Source organism: Branchiostoma lanceolatum, chromosome 4 (genome assembly GCF_035083965.1).
Source record: "Branchiostoma lanceolatum isolate klBraLanc5 chromosome 4, klBraLanc5.hap2, whole genome shotgun sequence".
NCBI classification, from domain to species: domain Eukaryota; kingdom Metazoa; phylum Chordata; class Leptocardii; order Amphioxiformes; family Branchiostomatidae; genus Branchiostoma; species Branchiostoma lanceolatum.
Window position 1 is genome coordinate 2,085,410 of NC_089725.1, and position 18,504 is coordinate 2,103,913.

Sequence of the window (18,504 nt, forward strand, 5' to 3'; positions counted from 1 at the left end):
AGTAGAAAAAAACAGCACGAAACATTTCTGCTACAACACGAGACAGAAAGTAATACCTACCTCATGGGGAGCTCGATGCTTGGGTGGTCCCTTGCACCTTTTACCGTACCGCCTACCTTGTAATTTCCATCTGTTTCTCTCCAAAAGATATATGACACACGTTAAATCTGCAGACAGAAGATAAATCTAATAAGCTCTAAGATACCACAAAATCAACTAGGAAAAATGTCGATCAATGATTATCACTCAATGTGGCAGTCATCGGCATACTGTAGACTTGGCTACGCATGCAAAACAGGACATCGAAAGCTTATATGTTTAATCCAACTAGGCTAGCGCCTTGCCTTTAGAACATCCTATATGATGTTCCGGAAAGCTTGTGTCTATACCCAAACGCCTACACCAGCGCCATGCCTTAAGAACAGAAAACGTACGTCTTGTATGATATTCCGGACGCCTATAGCACTGAATGCACCACATTGGACCCAATTTATTTCACTTCACGCCTGCTAGACAGTTCAGGGATGTCCTCGACAGCTTCTATCTATCATCTTATAGCTCGAGCAGAAATCGCTTTCCATTATATCTTATCTGTCTTCAGGCAGGTGTCTCCTGAGGACTTAGGGTCCAACAACTCTACAGATTGCATCTTCCAGGCTTCACCAGTTGCGTCACTTCGTTCAATTAGAGAGAGATGTTTTCATCCGAGACAGAAGATGGTTTGTGTGTACCCGTGGCGAAGTGGGTGGAATGTAATGGGTTTATCGCGCAGTCCCACGGCGCTGACGCAAGTGCAAGCCAAAGCTCGAGGCAGAATAACTTAAGTAATTATGCAAGTTTCTATATAGCACCAAAGCTCATATTCTGTCTGGCAGTAGCGTCTTAAGTCGAGTTGTTAGTGACCCAGCCTCTTGACCAAGAGGTTGGTAGTTCGAATCCCGGCTGTTGTCGCTCACTCGACATGCACACTATTGCAAAAGGTCGTAGTCTTTAAGAGATGTAAAGCCATTGTCCACTGTCCATTGTACTTGTAGAAAAGAGCTAGGGGGATTTGGTCATCTGTGTTGGTACATAAAATTAATATTGGGTCCTCGATTATTCTGAGGAAGACCAGAGAATTGGTCATTGATCGCACGAGTTGATCGTTAAACAGTTGAAAGTTTTTATACATTTTTGTGCCATTGACTGCTATGTTTGACTTTGTTTCCGAAAAAAAGTCATGCGGTCTCGTTGACAAGAACCAGGAAGGTAAGGGTTTGGATGGAAGTTTTTCTTGTTGATAAAGTAGGGGTTTCGGTTGAAGTAAGAGACAAGGGCATTGTGATCTGTACATTGGAATACTCTACCGCGCTGCCATAGTAACAGGGTGCAAACGTGTATATTGTGCAGAATTATTCTTTTGTCACCCCTACACTTCTCAATAAGACTGTAAGGGGTTTTTTACGTGTAAATTTCCTGTGCAACTGGACTTCGGTTCACAAGACAGCCAAAACTTTCAACTTCAATTCATGTCACTTTAGCTCAATGCAAGTTGGATAGACTTCAAACTCAATGGCTGAGTTTATAAGACAACCCTAACGCATCCCTAACATCCTCATCGCATCTCTGCCGATAGCAATCTAATAGTGACATATCGGTGGTTCCACCAGATCGCTACCTCTACCCTGAAATATACACACTTTTGGATCATTCAGCATCTTTGGAACCAAAGCAATGTGTACGACATTGGAATAGACTTGCTAACAGGGATGGAATTGAGTAAAAATTCTCCATTTATTATATCAGTATTTCTAGCAAGTACCATTCGACAAACCAGCTCCTCTATTTTGTGCTAAGTCGATTTCAGTATCTTGTACTTCATATACAATGTCATTGTAAGACATTATAAAAGTAGTTCATTCTATATCAAGTTTAAATCGCACTCACACAAACATGTATAAGAAATAGTACAGAACAAAAGCAAAGGCTTGGTCTGGCTAAGGTAACATAGTTAGCAAAATCATTCTTAAATTGAATTTGTACAGGTATGATTTTGCCATTTATGTGCAATACGGGCATCATAGAACATTGTATAGTGTAGACACGAGTTCAAATATATCAAACTACTGTCATGCCATTCTTGAGCTCAATATCATTTACGGTATAAAGATATTGTACGAAAGTTGCACGTTCTTCGATTAGCAAAGCTGTGCTCGTATGTTTATCAATATATCCCAATACTATTGATAAGGTTGAAATAAGAACAGAGTAGAAATCTTAGCTTGAAAGTTCATCTGTGTTGGTAGAAATCATTCTTAAACGAGTTTAAACTGTAATTTCCAACACAAAAAAAGAATTGGACTTACCCAAATTTTCGACCGTACGACATCGGTCTTTGTCAAGGAATGATCAATCCACCGATGGGGTGACGTCACGTTATGCAGATAGCACACGTGACTCCGTGAGTAGTGGATCGTAAGTATTGGAAAGTCTGTAGCGCCCGCCGTCTCTGTTGAGGGATGGTCGTAGGGCCCTGATGTAAATGGCTTCCTTGATGCCCCTTGCAACGAAGTCCGACTCAGTGTCCAGAATTTTAACTTTATCCAGTGAAAGATAAGGCCACTAGACCGAAACCTCCACGGCAAATTAACTCCGAACAGTGCCAAAGTAAACACACCAACAGAGGCATTGTAGTACTACCTTATGTGAAAGGTCTGTCCGAAGGACTTAGGAGAATTTTCAATGCACATGGGATAAGGACATGCTTTAAACCAACAAGAACCTTGCGCAGCCTCCTAGTCTCCCCCAAGGATAAGATACCTAAGGGAGGCAAGTGCGGAGTGGTTTACCATATACCTTGCCAAGGTCAAAACATCAAAGGGCCTTGTAAGGAAACCTACGTTGGGGAAACTGAAAGATCACTAAAAACCCGGTTCAACGAGCACAAACGCCCAAGCACCATCTCCTCAGAAGTCTCACAGCACTTACACATAGAATCCCCTGGACATTCAGTTTCACTGGATAAAGTTAAAATTCTGGACACTGAGTCGGACTTCGTTGCAAGGGGCATCAAGGAAGCCATTTACATCAGGGCCCTACGACCATCCCTCAACAGAGACGGCGGGCGCTACAGACTTTCCAATACTTACGATCCACTACTCACGGAGTCACGTGTGCTATCTGCATAACGTGACGTCACCCCAGCGGTGGATGGATCATTCCTTGACAAAGACCGATGTCGTACGGTCGAAAATTTGGGTAAGTCCAATTTTTTTTTTTTGTGTTGGAAATTACAGTTTAAACTCGTTTAAGAGAGTAGAAATCTATAACGCCATACGCGAGACAATTCTACAATGTCTTGAAAATTACAATTCCTTGTATTTATACGCCCGCCATTAACTTTCACCCTGCCATATGAAAAAGATAGTTCACAAAGGAAGTTCTTAGAAAATAAAGTGTTGGCACCCAATCAAGGAATTTTAGCTCTAATTTGCTTCAGTTGTGTCCAAAAAATGTCCCAAGCAATATACAAAGCATGTCAATGTTGATATAAACCCCCCAATCATCGGCAAGGTACACATGTACTTTAAACAGTTACCTACAATGTTTTACATTCTCATTTGATCATTTGATTGATACGTCACTGAAATGATTCAAATATGTTTTTCAGTAGATATTGTCTTCCACCAAAGTTATCCGGAGTTTTATGCTTTTTCTGAAGTTTCCCGGAATGATATATTTATATAGATATTATTTTAATAGAACTATTAAACTGTTACGCACGACAAATTATAGCTTAGTAAAAACGCTTTTAGAAGGCATCCGCCATCTTTCTTCAGCTGCAGTGGTGGTCAAGTGACCTGGTTAGTCAAAGGTCAAATAGGTCACGAGTGGCACGGGGATGTTTTAGGTGGAAGATGCGTAAATTTAAACTAAGCTCCCTGTTATATATGGACGATTTCGCGGCGTTTGTAGGTTTTGTAGGCGATTTCAGTCAATAGGTGAGTCACAGGTATCTATTCTGTTAGGAGTTTCACACATTATACAACTATAAGTAACAAGGCAAAATACTAGTAGATGTACCTATCATGTATACTTTGCCAGATTTCGATACAAAACAGTGGCTGTTTTATAAAGACCATTCGGTTTTACGTCTGAAAAAGAATATCGTTTTAGTCTTCATTGTTCTGAGCTGATATTGTTAATACAGGAAATATTGTAGGTTTTTCTTGTCCTATTGTCCTTGCAAATTGATCGCATATCACTCTGTCTGCCCTTTTCAGTGCTTCTGTACCTGTTGTTAGTCTTGCAAACTTCAAAATTCTCCCATATGTCCGTACTGATTTGATATATAGATGACATCCACAGGAACCTACAGAATTGATGCGGGCGGGCCAGACAAACTTTGCCTTTATTATGAAATCTTAGTGGTTAGGGAGATTTTACAAATGACAGAATTTACAGAACATGGTATACCAAACAATTCATCCTTAATTTTTTTTCTTCTTTCCCGTTTACTTGGAACACTTTGAAATATTTTGCTTAGTGCCCGAAATACATTTTGTGCAAGGAGTGCGTTTACCTCAAAAACAGTACTTTTTAACGATACAAAAAAGGCATTGTATGATATAAGTAGCGATATTTCAACATTTTTCTTTTGCAATTTAGGGCATGTATTTGCTAATACCGCTTTCTACGATTTACGGAATAGTTGCAATTTTTTTTCTTCTTTTTGGAAACGGACGAATTGATGCAAGCTCGGATGTCATCAATACAATCATGTCAGCATGGCCTAACAGAAATTGTAAAAAGAAGCGTATCTACAAAGACGTCCCTTGATGATTTCCAACTTTCATACATGTACGTCTCTCTTAGATAACATAGAACATCTAACAATTTCTTCTCGGACATTGCTTCATTTGGTTGCCATTTTACATATCACGATATCAAGCATTTGTGTTCGTTTTTCTTTCATTCGCACATCATTCTTTTTTATCAAGATATGTTAATTTGGCGTCACAAAGAAATCGAAGGCACTTTTTTTCAATACCCTAGAGGGCATTAAACTCGTACGCCAAACATTTTAAGGTAAAAAATCCACAGGACGTAATTTCATTGACACCGACTTTAGTGAATAGTACCAACCCTTCCATGTAAACCACTCAATGCCATCTTGTAAGTCACTATCGTACGCTTGTCCACCTGTGCTGTAGTACTTCCCGTTTAGATTAGCGTTGTAGCAGCTATTGTACCACCAGCCTCCTTTGTAAAGCCGGGCGCAGCTATCCAGGGAATTATCGTTGTCTCTGTCCTTAGTACTGAATGTCATGTTGTTTAGGTTTCGCTTGAAGATGTCCCATCCATGGGTAGTGTTCGTCGCGGACATGGAATCCCCTGCGTTGCCAGTGTAAGCTCCTAGTTTTAGTCTGTAATTTTCTATCTCTGAGTCCACGCTCATGAAGGAGTATTCTGCGTACTTTCGGACTCCGTCCCAGTCTTCGAGTTCAATCCTCAATCTGTACGTTTTCTGGGAGGTTATTATGTACAGATTCTCGTTTCCCAGCCAGAACTCGTCGTTTAGATCTCCGAACCCGTCCCGGTAATCCGTCCAGTTTCGAAAGAAGTTGACACTGCCGTCTACGCGACGTTGAATGACAGTCCAGCCGCCCCCCTGTGTGGTCTGATCACAGTACACGTAAAGGGCGCTGCTGACATTCTTGGGCCATGTTGGGTAGACACCGTTCAGTTTGTTTCGCGTTCTCACATCGGCACAATCTGTAAGTAAATACAAGCATAAAGTCTGTGGATAATTTCATCAGGTTGGAAAAGCAGAGGATAACTAAGTTTTTATTCACAACCAGGATCAATAATATCAACCAACAGTTAACGTCCGACAGTAATCATTATTGTACATATGACAATACTTCGCGCTTCGGACTTCGCAATGTTAGCAGCGACACCTAGCTGCAGTAAGGAACAATACCAGTCAGTATTGTCTAAGGAAAGGTGACAGACGGTCACCGGAAAGTCGGTTGTTGATTATGTTTAGATCCTGGTTGTGAATAAAGAATCTTGTAATCGATAAGCATGAAGAGTTTTCGCATGAAGTGAGCGTTTTCTAAATGCATATGTCTTAATCTAGACGGGGGGGGCTAAAAGTGCCAGCGCCAACTTTGACATCGTATAACTGCCAAAGGACGTATGCTAGGACTACCAAACTTGGTGACTTTTCCTAAAATTTAATTAGCAACAATCTTATGATAATAGTATAAGTTTACCATTTTTCGTGTTGCCATGGCCATGGGCTTCTGACAGGCACTTTATACAAAATTCACTAATTTCGGTTTGAACAATGATGTTTCAAAGGATTTTTTTGCTCCACCACACTAGTTTTCCTAGATGTATAACACCATATGTAATCTAATGTCACTTTCATGATTTAATAGTCATAAATCATGCTAATTTGATGACGTCATCGGTCAAAATCCAAGATGGTGGACAATAGTATTAAGTTAGGTATCAACAACGTTTTCGCCTTCATCTTCGTCTTTACCTGGTATTTTCTTAACAAGAAACATTCAGATTAACGTTTCTAGTCTATATTCATTGCGTTTTGGGGTCATAAGTGTAAAAAAATGTATTTTCAAAATATTGAAAATGGCCAATCCAAGATGGCGGATCCAAAGGGATAGCTTATTGCACATTCTATGACGTCATCTTGACTTCAACGTAGTTACCATTGACGTCAGATGTCTTGGCATAACTTAACATCAATAAGACACACTTTTTTTGTTTAATACCTTTAGATATTACGATCCCCCTAATTAGCTTATAAAACGACATCGACGACGTCATAATTACGTCATATTACGTCATGACGTTATCAACATACGGGAATTATTAAAAGTTACGTGTAAATCACTCCCTGCAAATTTGGTGATGATACACCATACCGTTTGGAAGTTCTGAGGGGGCCGAATGAGCCACCACATGACACTTGTATATAATCCCAATTCAATTTACTTCAGTTTTTATTCATATTATTTATTTCTCTAGAATATATGTAGAAAATAGATATGTAGAACCACAATTTGACGAGATTGGAATGAGGTCAAGTATGTGTAACGACTGCACCGATTGGGCATGTTGATGATTAATACCATATTTCGACAGATGCCGACCATAATGAAACTAACTTTAAGACGTGCTCTTTGGAACGCATCCCAGAATCGTTTACTACAGTCCGGTTAACATGATTTGTAATGGCTGTTTGCTACTTGTTCCGCAGTAGCTGGAGTTATTACAGCGTAAAAATCATCGGAGCATACACGATTCGTAAATCAATGTCCACCTGACTATTAATACAAACCAGTAAATGCCTACAGATGTGCACCACATGTTGTGATGATGCTTATGTCCATATGGGCGCAAATGGAATAATAAAAGTAATAGTAATCCTCCTTTAAATACCATCATCTATATCACAGCATGATCAACCTATTAATGTAATAGCTAATCCATACAATAGTCACGTCACATGGCGAAAAATGCATGTCTAAACTAATGCATTGCTTGAAATGAAAGTAATTTTTAAAAGAAGACAATGTATGGTTTGTGATAGACAAGTACAGAGGTTGGGTATTTAGTAATCAGACAAAATGGGGACATGTCAATTCATATCTGGCGACAGGTTCCATGTGTAACGCTACCTAACCTTTATTTGATGTGTAAGCTTTATTCGTTGCTTCTAAATGGTTATTGAGGGAGCTTATTAAATGCAACATCTGTCGTTCTCTGCACGACGGGCGGTGCTTTCAAATTGCAATATTAGTATGTAAATGTTGTGCTGTTATAACCTATTACACTCTTTTCGTAAGGATATTCCGTGTGATATTTTCTCGTCCGTGCACATCAAGGATATGATTTGCAGTACTGTTGAAACCATGTTTCATTTGGACGCGTAGGAAATGTACTTATCATTTATGATATCTATATCAATGGTACAACTTTGGAATTAATCAATAAGATGGACAGAAAATTACTTACCATTGTACAGACCAAGGCTTATTTGCTACCATATTAATCACTTGCTTCCGGCAAGCTCCGAAAAAAATCTATCTATTAGTTACAAGACACAACTGCCTTTGATCAATTTGTCAACAACAAAAAATGTTGCGGTTCGCACGACAACAAAAGCATTGTCGATTAGTGCAACAAAACCACATTTCGGTATGTACGACCCAGTTTCAACAAATGCATAAACAACAACAATATATTTTAGGAATATTCAAACAGATTATGATTGAGTTAAACCTAGATAATTAAACCAGTGCGGACGATAAAAAAGCTATTTGTGGTGAGAAGCTGTCAGAAGGTATTCGACATCTTTCTGGAGCGCTGATGGTAGTCACGTGGTCTGTATGACATTTGACCCTTAGGTCACGTGACTACCATCAGAGCTGAAAAAAGATGGTGGATGCCTGACAGTTCGTACCACGAATAGCTTTTGACGCAGGGGTGTTGTAGATCGAGAGTTACTAGTAGTGTTCCGATAATGTACATCGATGATTTGGAAGCATTTTTTGACGAGGCTTTCAGCTTTGCTGTCAGTGCTATATCACCATTGTCTATGATACGTGTTTTTTTTCCTTCTATCAATTACAGTTACAATAAAGAAAATATCAATATCAACCTCTAGCTAGGCGTGTGCGTTCGTTCGTTCCTTCGTTCGTTCAGACCTTTGTAGTGGCTGAGTGACACATAGGGCCGGCAGCACGTTTCTTGGTGCAGTAACAGGACATATTCTTACAGGGGGGAATGCTAGCCCTTCCCCACCTTGCTTGGGGCGTCTTCTCGAACACGGGACCCCCATTGTACGTGCCTTTCGGTAGACGGGTACAGCCCCAACCGAAATGTCCTGACCCCGGGACTTGAACCGGAGTTTCCAACTTACCAACTAATTGGAAATCGAAACATGAGCTCAACTGTGAGGCTGCTACCAGTCCAGCCACAGGGACAGAGGAGGATAATTATGACATAGCAAAATAAGGAATAGAAAAATAGAAACTACCTCGAATAAGACAGTCATCTCCTCTGTCGCAAGTCGTAAGACTGTTAATCCTCTCTCGAACCACCTGCAAGGTGTCGGACTTCTCGCCCAAGTCACCGGCAACGTTCTCGAGACGGGACTTGAGTAGCCACGTCACGTTCTTCAAGTCGGCAAAGTCCTTCAGACCGCCGTTAAGTCGCTTTTCGAGCACGTTTTTCTCCTGGGTCAATTTGTCAGTTCTGTCCTGTAGGTCCGAGAGCTGTCTGGCGTCACCGACGACCTTTCTCTGCAGGCGGGTCTTCTCCATCTTCAGCCGGTCTACCTTGAAGTACAGCCATGCTGGAGAGATAGTAGGCAACATCGTTAAAATGGACAAGATCAAAACTACGTGTGTCTGAAGCCAGGGTTACACATAGCAGAACATGGCTCCCGAACACCAGCCACCTCAGGTCGGCTAAAGTTCGGGAACAGTCTGACCAGTTTTTGGGCCACGCCTATCTTTGGCGCCGAAAGCCCAGGTTACACATAGCCGAACATGGCTCCCGAACGCTAGCCGACTCGGGTCGGCGGTAGTTCGGGAGCAGTCTGACCAGAATTAGGCCACGCCTAGTATTTGGCGCCGAACATGCGCCGAATCTGCCCCGAACATGCGCCGAACATGTCCCAACCATCTCCTAACCAATGCACGGTTTACCCCCAACCAAGCTCCGAATGCTTCCCACCCAACCATCCCGACCTCTAGCCAAATCTCTCCTGAGTAATTCTCCACCAGTAGCGAACCCTTTCACGAATTGAAATTGACACATTCAGCGACTTTCAAAAGAGGGTTCATTTTCAGTATTAATCAAAGTATTCCACTCTTCCTATGTTGTTAACTTTACCAAGACATCGAATTTGGATCAAGGTTAGCTTAAATAAGACTTTTAGCTTTTTTCTCTGTTTTTGGTCGTGTGAAGGTCGGGGCTGATTCGCCCACGTTCTGGTAGTAGTTAGTTTAGTTGGGAATGAGTTAGCCGAGATTTATCTACGGCCTAGGGGTGAGGTCAGCCGAACACCAGCCGACTCAGCCAAACGCCAGCCGAGTCAGCCGAACGCCAGCCGACCTAGCTCCCGAATCACTCCCGAATCACTCTAACCATGGTCGGGGGAGAGTCGGAAGGCCATGTTCGGCTATGTGTAACCTGGGCTGAAGATGCGCCGAAGATGAGTCGATCATCTCCTAACCAGTACACGAATTACTCCCGAATGGGCCCCGAATGCTTTCTAGCCTACTCCCAACCATCCCGACCTCTGGCCGCGGACCTCCGAATCCTCCTGAATAATCCCCGACCGATTGCAGACCCTCTCACGAATTGAAATGGACATATTCAGCGACTTTCAAAAGAGGGGTCATTTTCGTTTTAATTAAAATAATCCATTTTATGATGTTGTTAACATCACCGAGAGATCGAATTCGGATCATGGCTAGCTTTAATACTGCTTTTAGTGTTCTTCTTTGTTTTTTGTCGTGTGAAGGTCGGGGGTGATTAGCCCACGTTCCGATAGTAGTCATTTGGTTGAGAATTAGCTGGCAGAGATTTGTCTACGGCCTTGGGGTAAGTTATAGGTAGGTTGGAAATTAGTTTGGAGTAAGTTAGTAGTGTTTCTGGTGTGGTTAAGGTTCTAATTTTACTGCTGACTCACTCCCGAATACCAGCCGAACACTGGCCGACCGCGCCGAACACCAGCCGAGCACCAGCCGACCAACTTCATACCCTCCGTCCAGAACCGAACACATTCGGCTGGCGCAGCCGAACACCAGCCGACTCAGCCGAACGCCAGCCGACCTATCTCCCGAATCACTCTCGAATCACTCTAACCATGGTCGGGGGATAGTCGGGAGGCCATGTTCGGCTATGTGTAACCGGGGCTTGAGTGAGGTTCTTAGCAAGCAAGCGACATTTGTATCTAATCATCATCTAAATCAAACAATAACATCAATAAATAACTTTGTTTGCAATTTCTTGCCCGAGGGATATGAAATAGTGTTTAGAAAAAGTATACAATTCAGTACTATATAAGATAGCAATGGAAACAAGGCAAACAAGGGACCTATACATTGTATATGATTCTAAGGAAAACTTCTATCGGATACAATCTAAGGGTTTTGGGGCTGTGGGCTGGGGGGCTTGATCTTTTTTGGTTTGACTTCCTTTTCTAAGGTGTGATACAAAAATGTGGTTATGGACCAACACGAATCTTAATCGAATAATAAAACGCTCAGTGCCATTGAGAAAGCATAAGGCAGTTGACGTAACTCAGTCTTAATTGGCTCGATGACAACACATGCCATCAGAGTAACATTGTGCAAATCTCACACTATGAATTTATTATATATGCTCGCATATAGACTATGCACGTCGTGTTATGACCAAAATGTATAGGAGAGAATTACTAGAAGGGGAAAAACAACACCTGTCGGTGAAATAGTCCTATTTTGAACAAGCGGTAGACAGTAATTTGATTTGGTCCATCTGAGATGGCTTTACTTGTCTCCAAGCTATCGATAAAAAACAATCTTTGAGAATCTTAGCAATCTTTGCCAAATTAATCCCAGCTGGTGACAATTGTGCGTTAGTAAGGTGGCGTCAGATATCACCAGGAGGTTGATCTGTCTCGTGTCACCGTCGGATGCGCTCGAGACGTTCGAACGTCAAACACGTGTGATAAGACGGTAGAAAGAATTAAGTAACGGCGTGCAAGCAAGCTTGCTTCATTGAACACAGGGGTTAAACTCCTCAAGCGCTTAGTGGGTCGTGTCGCCTGGCAGTCTACCAGCCGGAAAAATAAATCTCCTTTTAAGTTAAACATGTGCTGTTTGAAAGAGATAATACATTATGAAGAGCACCCACAGTGAACAAAGATAACAAAACTTCTTAAAATGCCAACGATGGTGAGTTAATAAACGCCAGTAGGTTTATATCGCTGTCAAAAGCTCTCCATGTCATAAACATAATAGTTGTCATTGCAGTAGGTTGTCGAGATAAGAGTTAGCTGAGCATTTTTCTTGTAGTAGAAAACACACGCCTTAGGAATGTCGAAATGAATCTTTTCATGATTTAATAACACGTCACGTCTTTACGAGTTATATCTCTTCAGTTCCATTAGTTCAGCTCGTTCCTTCTCTTGGAAGATAAGCACTATGGGGACCGGCGAGCATGAAATAATTTCACAGCGGACTGACAGTGAGTTGAGGTAGCGGAACACAGTTTTCGGCCTATGGGGATTCTTATAGTTAGGCGCCGCAAGGTGACTGGACGAGGTCAAAATTAAAGTAGGGTGGAATTAGTCTAGAGAAATTTGAAAAATGAATATGACTAAGTTTAAGATACATCCTACAAAATATCTATAAACAAAAATCTGTCTGCGCATCGGCTTATCACGTCCTTTATGAAATAGCGCTCTGCGGAGGTCAACTGAACTGCAGCCGACTCACACCGAGAGGTAGTTGCGTAAGAAGGCCCGTTTATGAACAAACCGGAAAAACAAAATCGGAATCCAAATGATACAGTCTGAAAGCTGACATATCTTTGAACCACATAGCACAGTTTACAGTTGGAACCCTCCCACATGCGACTTTATACAAAGTCTTCAAGAGTTTGGGCCGTACTACTTTATGTTACCGCGTCATAAACCTCCAGGGGTCGCGGATGAATACTGTGCCCTACAACCTTGAAACGGATGGAGCATGCGCACCTGTGAAGCCAGTTAGTCCCAGGAGGATGACCCACAGGATGACGACACACATGGTGCGCAGCCTTCTCCTACAGGAAGAAGGCTGGGGATGCGGCTTCTTCTCCGGACTCTTATCTATCTCCTTCATGTCCGGTTCTGCGATCTGGAAGCATGTCAACCTCACCGTGGGGTCTGAAAAATAAGTACAGTAGAATCCAGTTAGTTGCACAATGGATAACGGCAAACTTCTGTCAATTACACGAAATCCCAACACCCCAAACCGGTTCTCATTCGCTCCATTCGCATTTCTGCACGGTGCATCATCACTAATGCCTGATTATACTGCACGAAAATTTGTCAAACGTCATTGACAAATTAACAGAAAATGTGCGCTAAAATCGGCAGACACGGTACAAATCAGCCGATTACTGCCTGTGTGCAGGCGCAATACCACCAATATGTATGAAATTGTTATAAGGAACAAAAGAATGTGGTCTCCGTGACAATAATGATTTCATTGCAAATTCATGCCCGTGGGCTTATTGACCATGAAAAGGACAGGCAAATAATGTAGGGCAGCATACGTCTACTGTAATCTAAATGCTGACTCTAAATTCTAACTTTTAATGGGTTTAACTTTTTTTTTAATGCAATGGAAGAAGAAGGATCCAAATTTCTTTGGTGATCGTAGAAGGGCCAGTTTGAAGTATACTTGAAGGAGGCTATCATCGCTTGAATTAGTTAAAATCCTCCCACACCATAAGGTGTATAGGGCGGTGCCCATCTCTGTTTCATAGCTCTGGGCCACACTGTGGTGCAGTAACTGCAGCAGGGGGCTAGTCCACTGGCAGTGGAGTGTGTTTAACTTCCATACTGTTTCAGAAGTACGTACCACTTTTATAAAGTCTTTGGTATGACTCTGCGCCTCTTGTCTAGAGGTGTCCTACCCGGGGCTTTAACCCGGGCCCTCTGGTCCAAGTAATTTGAACTAGATGTGGCTAGTAACAGAAGCGCAGACCACCACACCACAGGGACACCCCCGCCGCTCGAGTATCTCATGCTTAAACAACGACCTTGGCGCACCGGCCTGCGTTGCGTCCTTCTTGTTGTGTTCACCGGACACTCCCCCCACCTGTGGTTGGAAGGAAAGCTGCCAGCCAATCATGTCGCCGCGTACGGTCAAATTGTTACGTGATTAAGTTGATAGCGAATTTCCCTCAAACAACAGGAGGGGGAGTATCTGATTGGCTGACGTTTGGCGAGGGCTAACGCAGTGAGATGGACGGGTCGCAGGCCGGTACGCCAGGACTGTTGCTTCAGATACACAAATCTGCGTGTGATTCTTGTTGAAAGAAAGAATACCACACGGCATGAATTATTAAAATCATTTACGTCTTTCATCGGATCAACAAATCTACGAGCAAAAATTTTAATGGTAGCCTCATTTGTAATGCGACTTCCGTCCTTGGTCCTTGTCTGTATATAGAGCTGATGTTATGAAACTTGGGGAACTGACGACACCGAATGCTGTAGAATGTAGTTATCACGCCTGTAGACTACCAAATATATCACCAGTTATTGTGATAAATGAAAGAAACACGACAGGAGAGAGGTCAAGCGCCAATGTAATCTATGAATAATGTGCTATGTAGAGAACAAAAACCAAGCAATCACTGACTTGAATTGTTTCTGGCAACCCCAATGTTTTACCGTATTTCCCTCAAGACCTTGTTTGTATTTCTGGATTCCCCCTTGGCTTCTTCTAATGAGAGCACATCGATCAAATAAACGCAAATATCATTACAACGACTAGGCGTGATCTAAATAAAGTGAGTACATACAGGAGTGGGTGTTGTCGCCAAATGTACAATGTTTCAAATAGAATACATTGAAGCCTAGGTTACACATAGCCGAACATGGCTCCTGAACACCAGCCGACTCAGGTCGGCTGAAGTTCGGGAGCAGTCTGACCAGTTTTTGGGCCACGCCTGTCTTTTGCGCCGAAGATGCGCCGAAGATGCACCGATCATCTCCTTACCAGTACACGAATTACTCCCGAATGAGCCCCGAATGCTTTCCAGCCTACTCCCAACCATCCCGACCTCTGGCCGCAGACTGCCGAATCTCTCCTGACTAATCCCCGACCGAATGCAGACCCTCTCACGAATTAAAATGGACATATTCAGCGACTTTTAAAAGAGGAGTCATTTTCGTTTTTAATTAAAATAATCCATTCTATCATGTTGTTAACATCACCGAGAGATCGAATTCGGATCATGGCTAACTTTAATACTGCTTTCAGTGTTCTTCTTTGTTTTTGGTCGTGTGAAGGTCGGGGGTGATTCGCCCACGTTCCGATAGTAGTCACTTGGTTGAGAATTAGTTAGCAGAGATTTGTTCAGAGGTATTGGAGTGAGTTATGGGTAGGTTGGAAACTAGTTGGGAGTAAGTCAGTAGTGTTTCTGGCGTGAATAAGGTTCTAATTTTACTGCTGACTCACTCCCGAATACCAGCCGAACACTAGCCGACCGCGCCGAACACCAGCCGAACACCAGCCGACCCATTTCAGACCCTCCGCCCAGAACCGAATGTTTTGACATTTTCAAAACATTCGGCTGGCGCAGCCGAACACCCGCCGACTCAGCCGAACGCCAGCCGACTCAGCCGAACGCCAGCCGAGCTAGCTCCCGCATCACCCCCGAGTCACTCTAACCATGGTCGGGGGAGAGTCGGGAGGCAATGTTCGGCTATGTGTAACCTGGGCTTGAAAGGGCATCTTGAGAAAGAAACCACCACTATAAGGACGGCGTGGTAAATTCTTACAGACCTATTATTCTGAAACATATTTTAAGAGAGACTGCGAAAAGAGAGTAAATGCAGAGTAACAACAGATAGAGTGTGTAGAATTTTAAGGCCCTCAAGTGGGATGCATGTCTTTACTAATTGTTTTGCACGACTTGAACTTAATAGTTCATTGAGAGTTGGCTTCGAAAGCCTTTTATTTATCAACTCTCATATCTGTATACTATTTGTTGCATGTGTCATATTGTATGTACCTTTGTATGGTTTGTCAATAAAGATTTCTTTAAAAAAGTAGTTCTAACATCTTGGTTTCATCTCCACAGATACATTACCTGAAGAGAGCGTGTGTTTGGACTTCAAAGGTTTTGCGTTCATATGAAATGAGTCAGACTGCTGGCAAGATGCGAACTTCTAACGAGATTACCATCCAAAGCCTAAACCACAGACATATGGTCTGTGAGAAAATCGTTTGAAGTCGTTCCACCGCTGTCTCTAAATCATAAGCCCCCCGATGGCGCTACAAATCTGCGATATTATCGTCAACTGATGGTACAGATTCACGTCATCCATCATAAGGACAGAGGACAATAAAGGATGAATCCGTCCACTTATCTAGTGGTCGTAAAGTAGTTGAGTATGGATTACATTTATGCTGCCTGCTGCATTTTCGAGCTCGTCTGGTAAAGAAGCATGGTTGTCTGATTATAGCGCTTCTTGCTGTCATGAAAAGCGGACATCTATTTATAGATCTGTTAAATGATGGCGACAAACCAAACGTGGGTACGCTGTGGTAGACAGATTAACCAACGTCCGGAACAGAATTGTATTCAGTGACACTCTCTTTCCACTAGAGGCGGCGACCGCCCTGCGACCGGTGGATGACCAAAGATTTGACGAATTTCTCAACGAATTTGAACGATAAAGAACAATCGTGTTTTACGTTTGATGTGTTTCTTTATATTTCAAATCATACCTTTACATATTGCGCCATATTCCGAAATCAAGTGTCACACAAATCAAATGGTGCTCATAGTTGCCAAATGAATTGCTCCTCTTTTAGAATGACTGTTGTAGAATTTAAAAGAAAACAGATGGTATCTACGTTTATATGTACATATTCATCTTGCATTTGAACGTCTCGAGCTCATCCGACTATGACATGAGACAGATCAACCTCTTGGCGATATCTGACGCCACCCTTACTGACGCACAATTGTCACAAGTAAATATACATGTATTTCAACCCCTTATATACACTTCGACAGCACGTCGACTGATGATGATGATATACACTTCTTTCTACGTAATTTTTTTGCTAGTTATTCCAATGTGAACCTTGATCTCTCTCTCTCTCTCTCTCTCTCTCTCTCTCTCTCTCTCTCTCTCTCTCTCTCTCTCTCTCTCTCTCTCTCTCTCTCTCTCTCTCTCCCAGAAAATCATTTTTCTCGAACCCGTGAATACAATTTTTCGTTTTAAACTTCCACAAGGCTGTACAAAACGTCTTAAAGATTATCTTCGCTATAAGGGGAGGGTGATGATAATCTACTAACATATCAATCTTAAAGACAGATAGTGACAAGAATCCTCGGCAAACACGCAACATTCCCCTAAAGATCTCATCAGTCACCATTGAGCACCAGCTTGGGCCTCGTGAAGACCGATTGTAATGATGCAATGGTCGATAGTACGGCGGAGATGGCTCTCTTTAGGCAACGGGAAGACAATGGTTATGCCATCATTTAACACTTTACTATCATTCTCATCATCATCCGTTTGTCTTTTAAATCGAAACTTGCCAATTTAGAGCACTAGGAGTTCTGCAATAGTTGCAATATCACTCAAATCGCTCTTTTTTGCATGATCAATAATTGTGAAATATCGATCTAGCATATGATAGACGGGATGCCTCTATTGCTAAACTGATAGCAGCCTCCCATTTGATCTTCTGGTTCCAATTAGTTTTCACAACTAGGAGACCATGGTTCAATCCTGGGTACGGCTTCTCGGTCGGGGCTGCACCCGTCTTTCGGAAGGAACGTAAAATTGGGGAGTCCCTTGTTCGAGGAGGTGCCCCGAGCATGTTAAAGGGGACGGGCAAGTAACCCCTCCCTGTGAAGATATACCCGGCTACAACTGAAACTGCAATGCAACTTGCTGCCCTATGTGCCACTAGTTACTGCATGTACAAGGGTCTGAACGAACAATAAGATAGCAGTTCAATGCAGAACGATGTACTAAGGTTAAAACAGAACCCATGGCTGATCGCCTCGCGTTGTAACAGTCCTTTTCCCTGTCATATTTTGATATTTTCCTTTCGCTTGCAAAGCCATCTTCGCTTGAGAAAACGCGAGGACGTGAACGACAACATTAGTATTCAAAGGATACACCATTCTAAGTCGGCTGTTACTTAAAATATCGTAAGGAGCATTAAGAATCGATGATGTTGCAGAGAAACGGAGCAAAAGGAGTATCGAATCGCTCAAGCGCTTTTAATTTACAATCAGTAGCGCTCTCTAAATCCATCGATAGAACAGTCGTTTCTTTGATAGAATTTTCTCATTGCATTCCCTTTCAAACTTACCTTGCAGGTCTACGGTCGATCTGAGCAATAACATTTATTTTGAACAATGTACAGGTGTCAAGGCCTTGGCTTTGACATGCAGCCTTTTTCGTCACATTTTTTACTACAAAAGTATAGACCGTTGCAACGTTAGTCACTACAGCTAGCCTGCGAGCTTCTGAACACCCTCAAGGCTCTAATTCGTATGTTTCTCTTCCATCTATCGCGTTAAATTGTCTCGGATGAGGCGACATCTATGCGAGCCCTTTTCTTAACTATTCACATAAGATAAGAAACATTACGTTACCGTATTAAGTCCCTTCTCGCCTGTCTGCGACCAGAAGATTGTATGACTACATCTCAGTTGTACGTTCCACCGGGTCCATGAGCGCTGTGCTGT

General features: G+C 42.4%; 1 protein-coding gene across 3 annotated transcripts in view; it reads right to left on the minus strand.

Annotated features, from left to right (window-relative positions):
• Positions 1-1,754: 1,754 nt before the first annotated feature.
• LOC136432213 (angiopoietin-related protein 7-like) overlaps positions 1,755-18,504 on the minus strand; it is an 83,061-nt gene continuing 66,311 nt past the window's right edge. For 2 of the 3 annotated variants that reach the window (XM_066423265.1, XM_066423266.1), the window contains exons 3-5: positions 12,764-12,934; positions 9,050-9,367; positions 1,755-5,754 (exon numbers count right to left, since the gene is read on the minus strand). In XM_066423265.1, the coding sequence (XP_066279362.1) occupies positions 5,063-5,754; positions 9,050-9,367; positions 12,764-12,934 (1,181 nt within the window). In that variant the 3' untranslated portion in view covers positions 1,755-5,062. Of the gene's footprint in view, positions 5,755-9,049; positions 9,368-12,763; positions 12,935-18,411; positions 18,503-18,504 lie in introns of those variants that run through there. The other variant, XM_066423267.1, reaches the window with a different exon arrangement.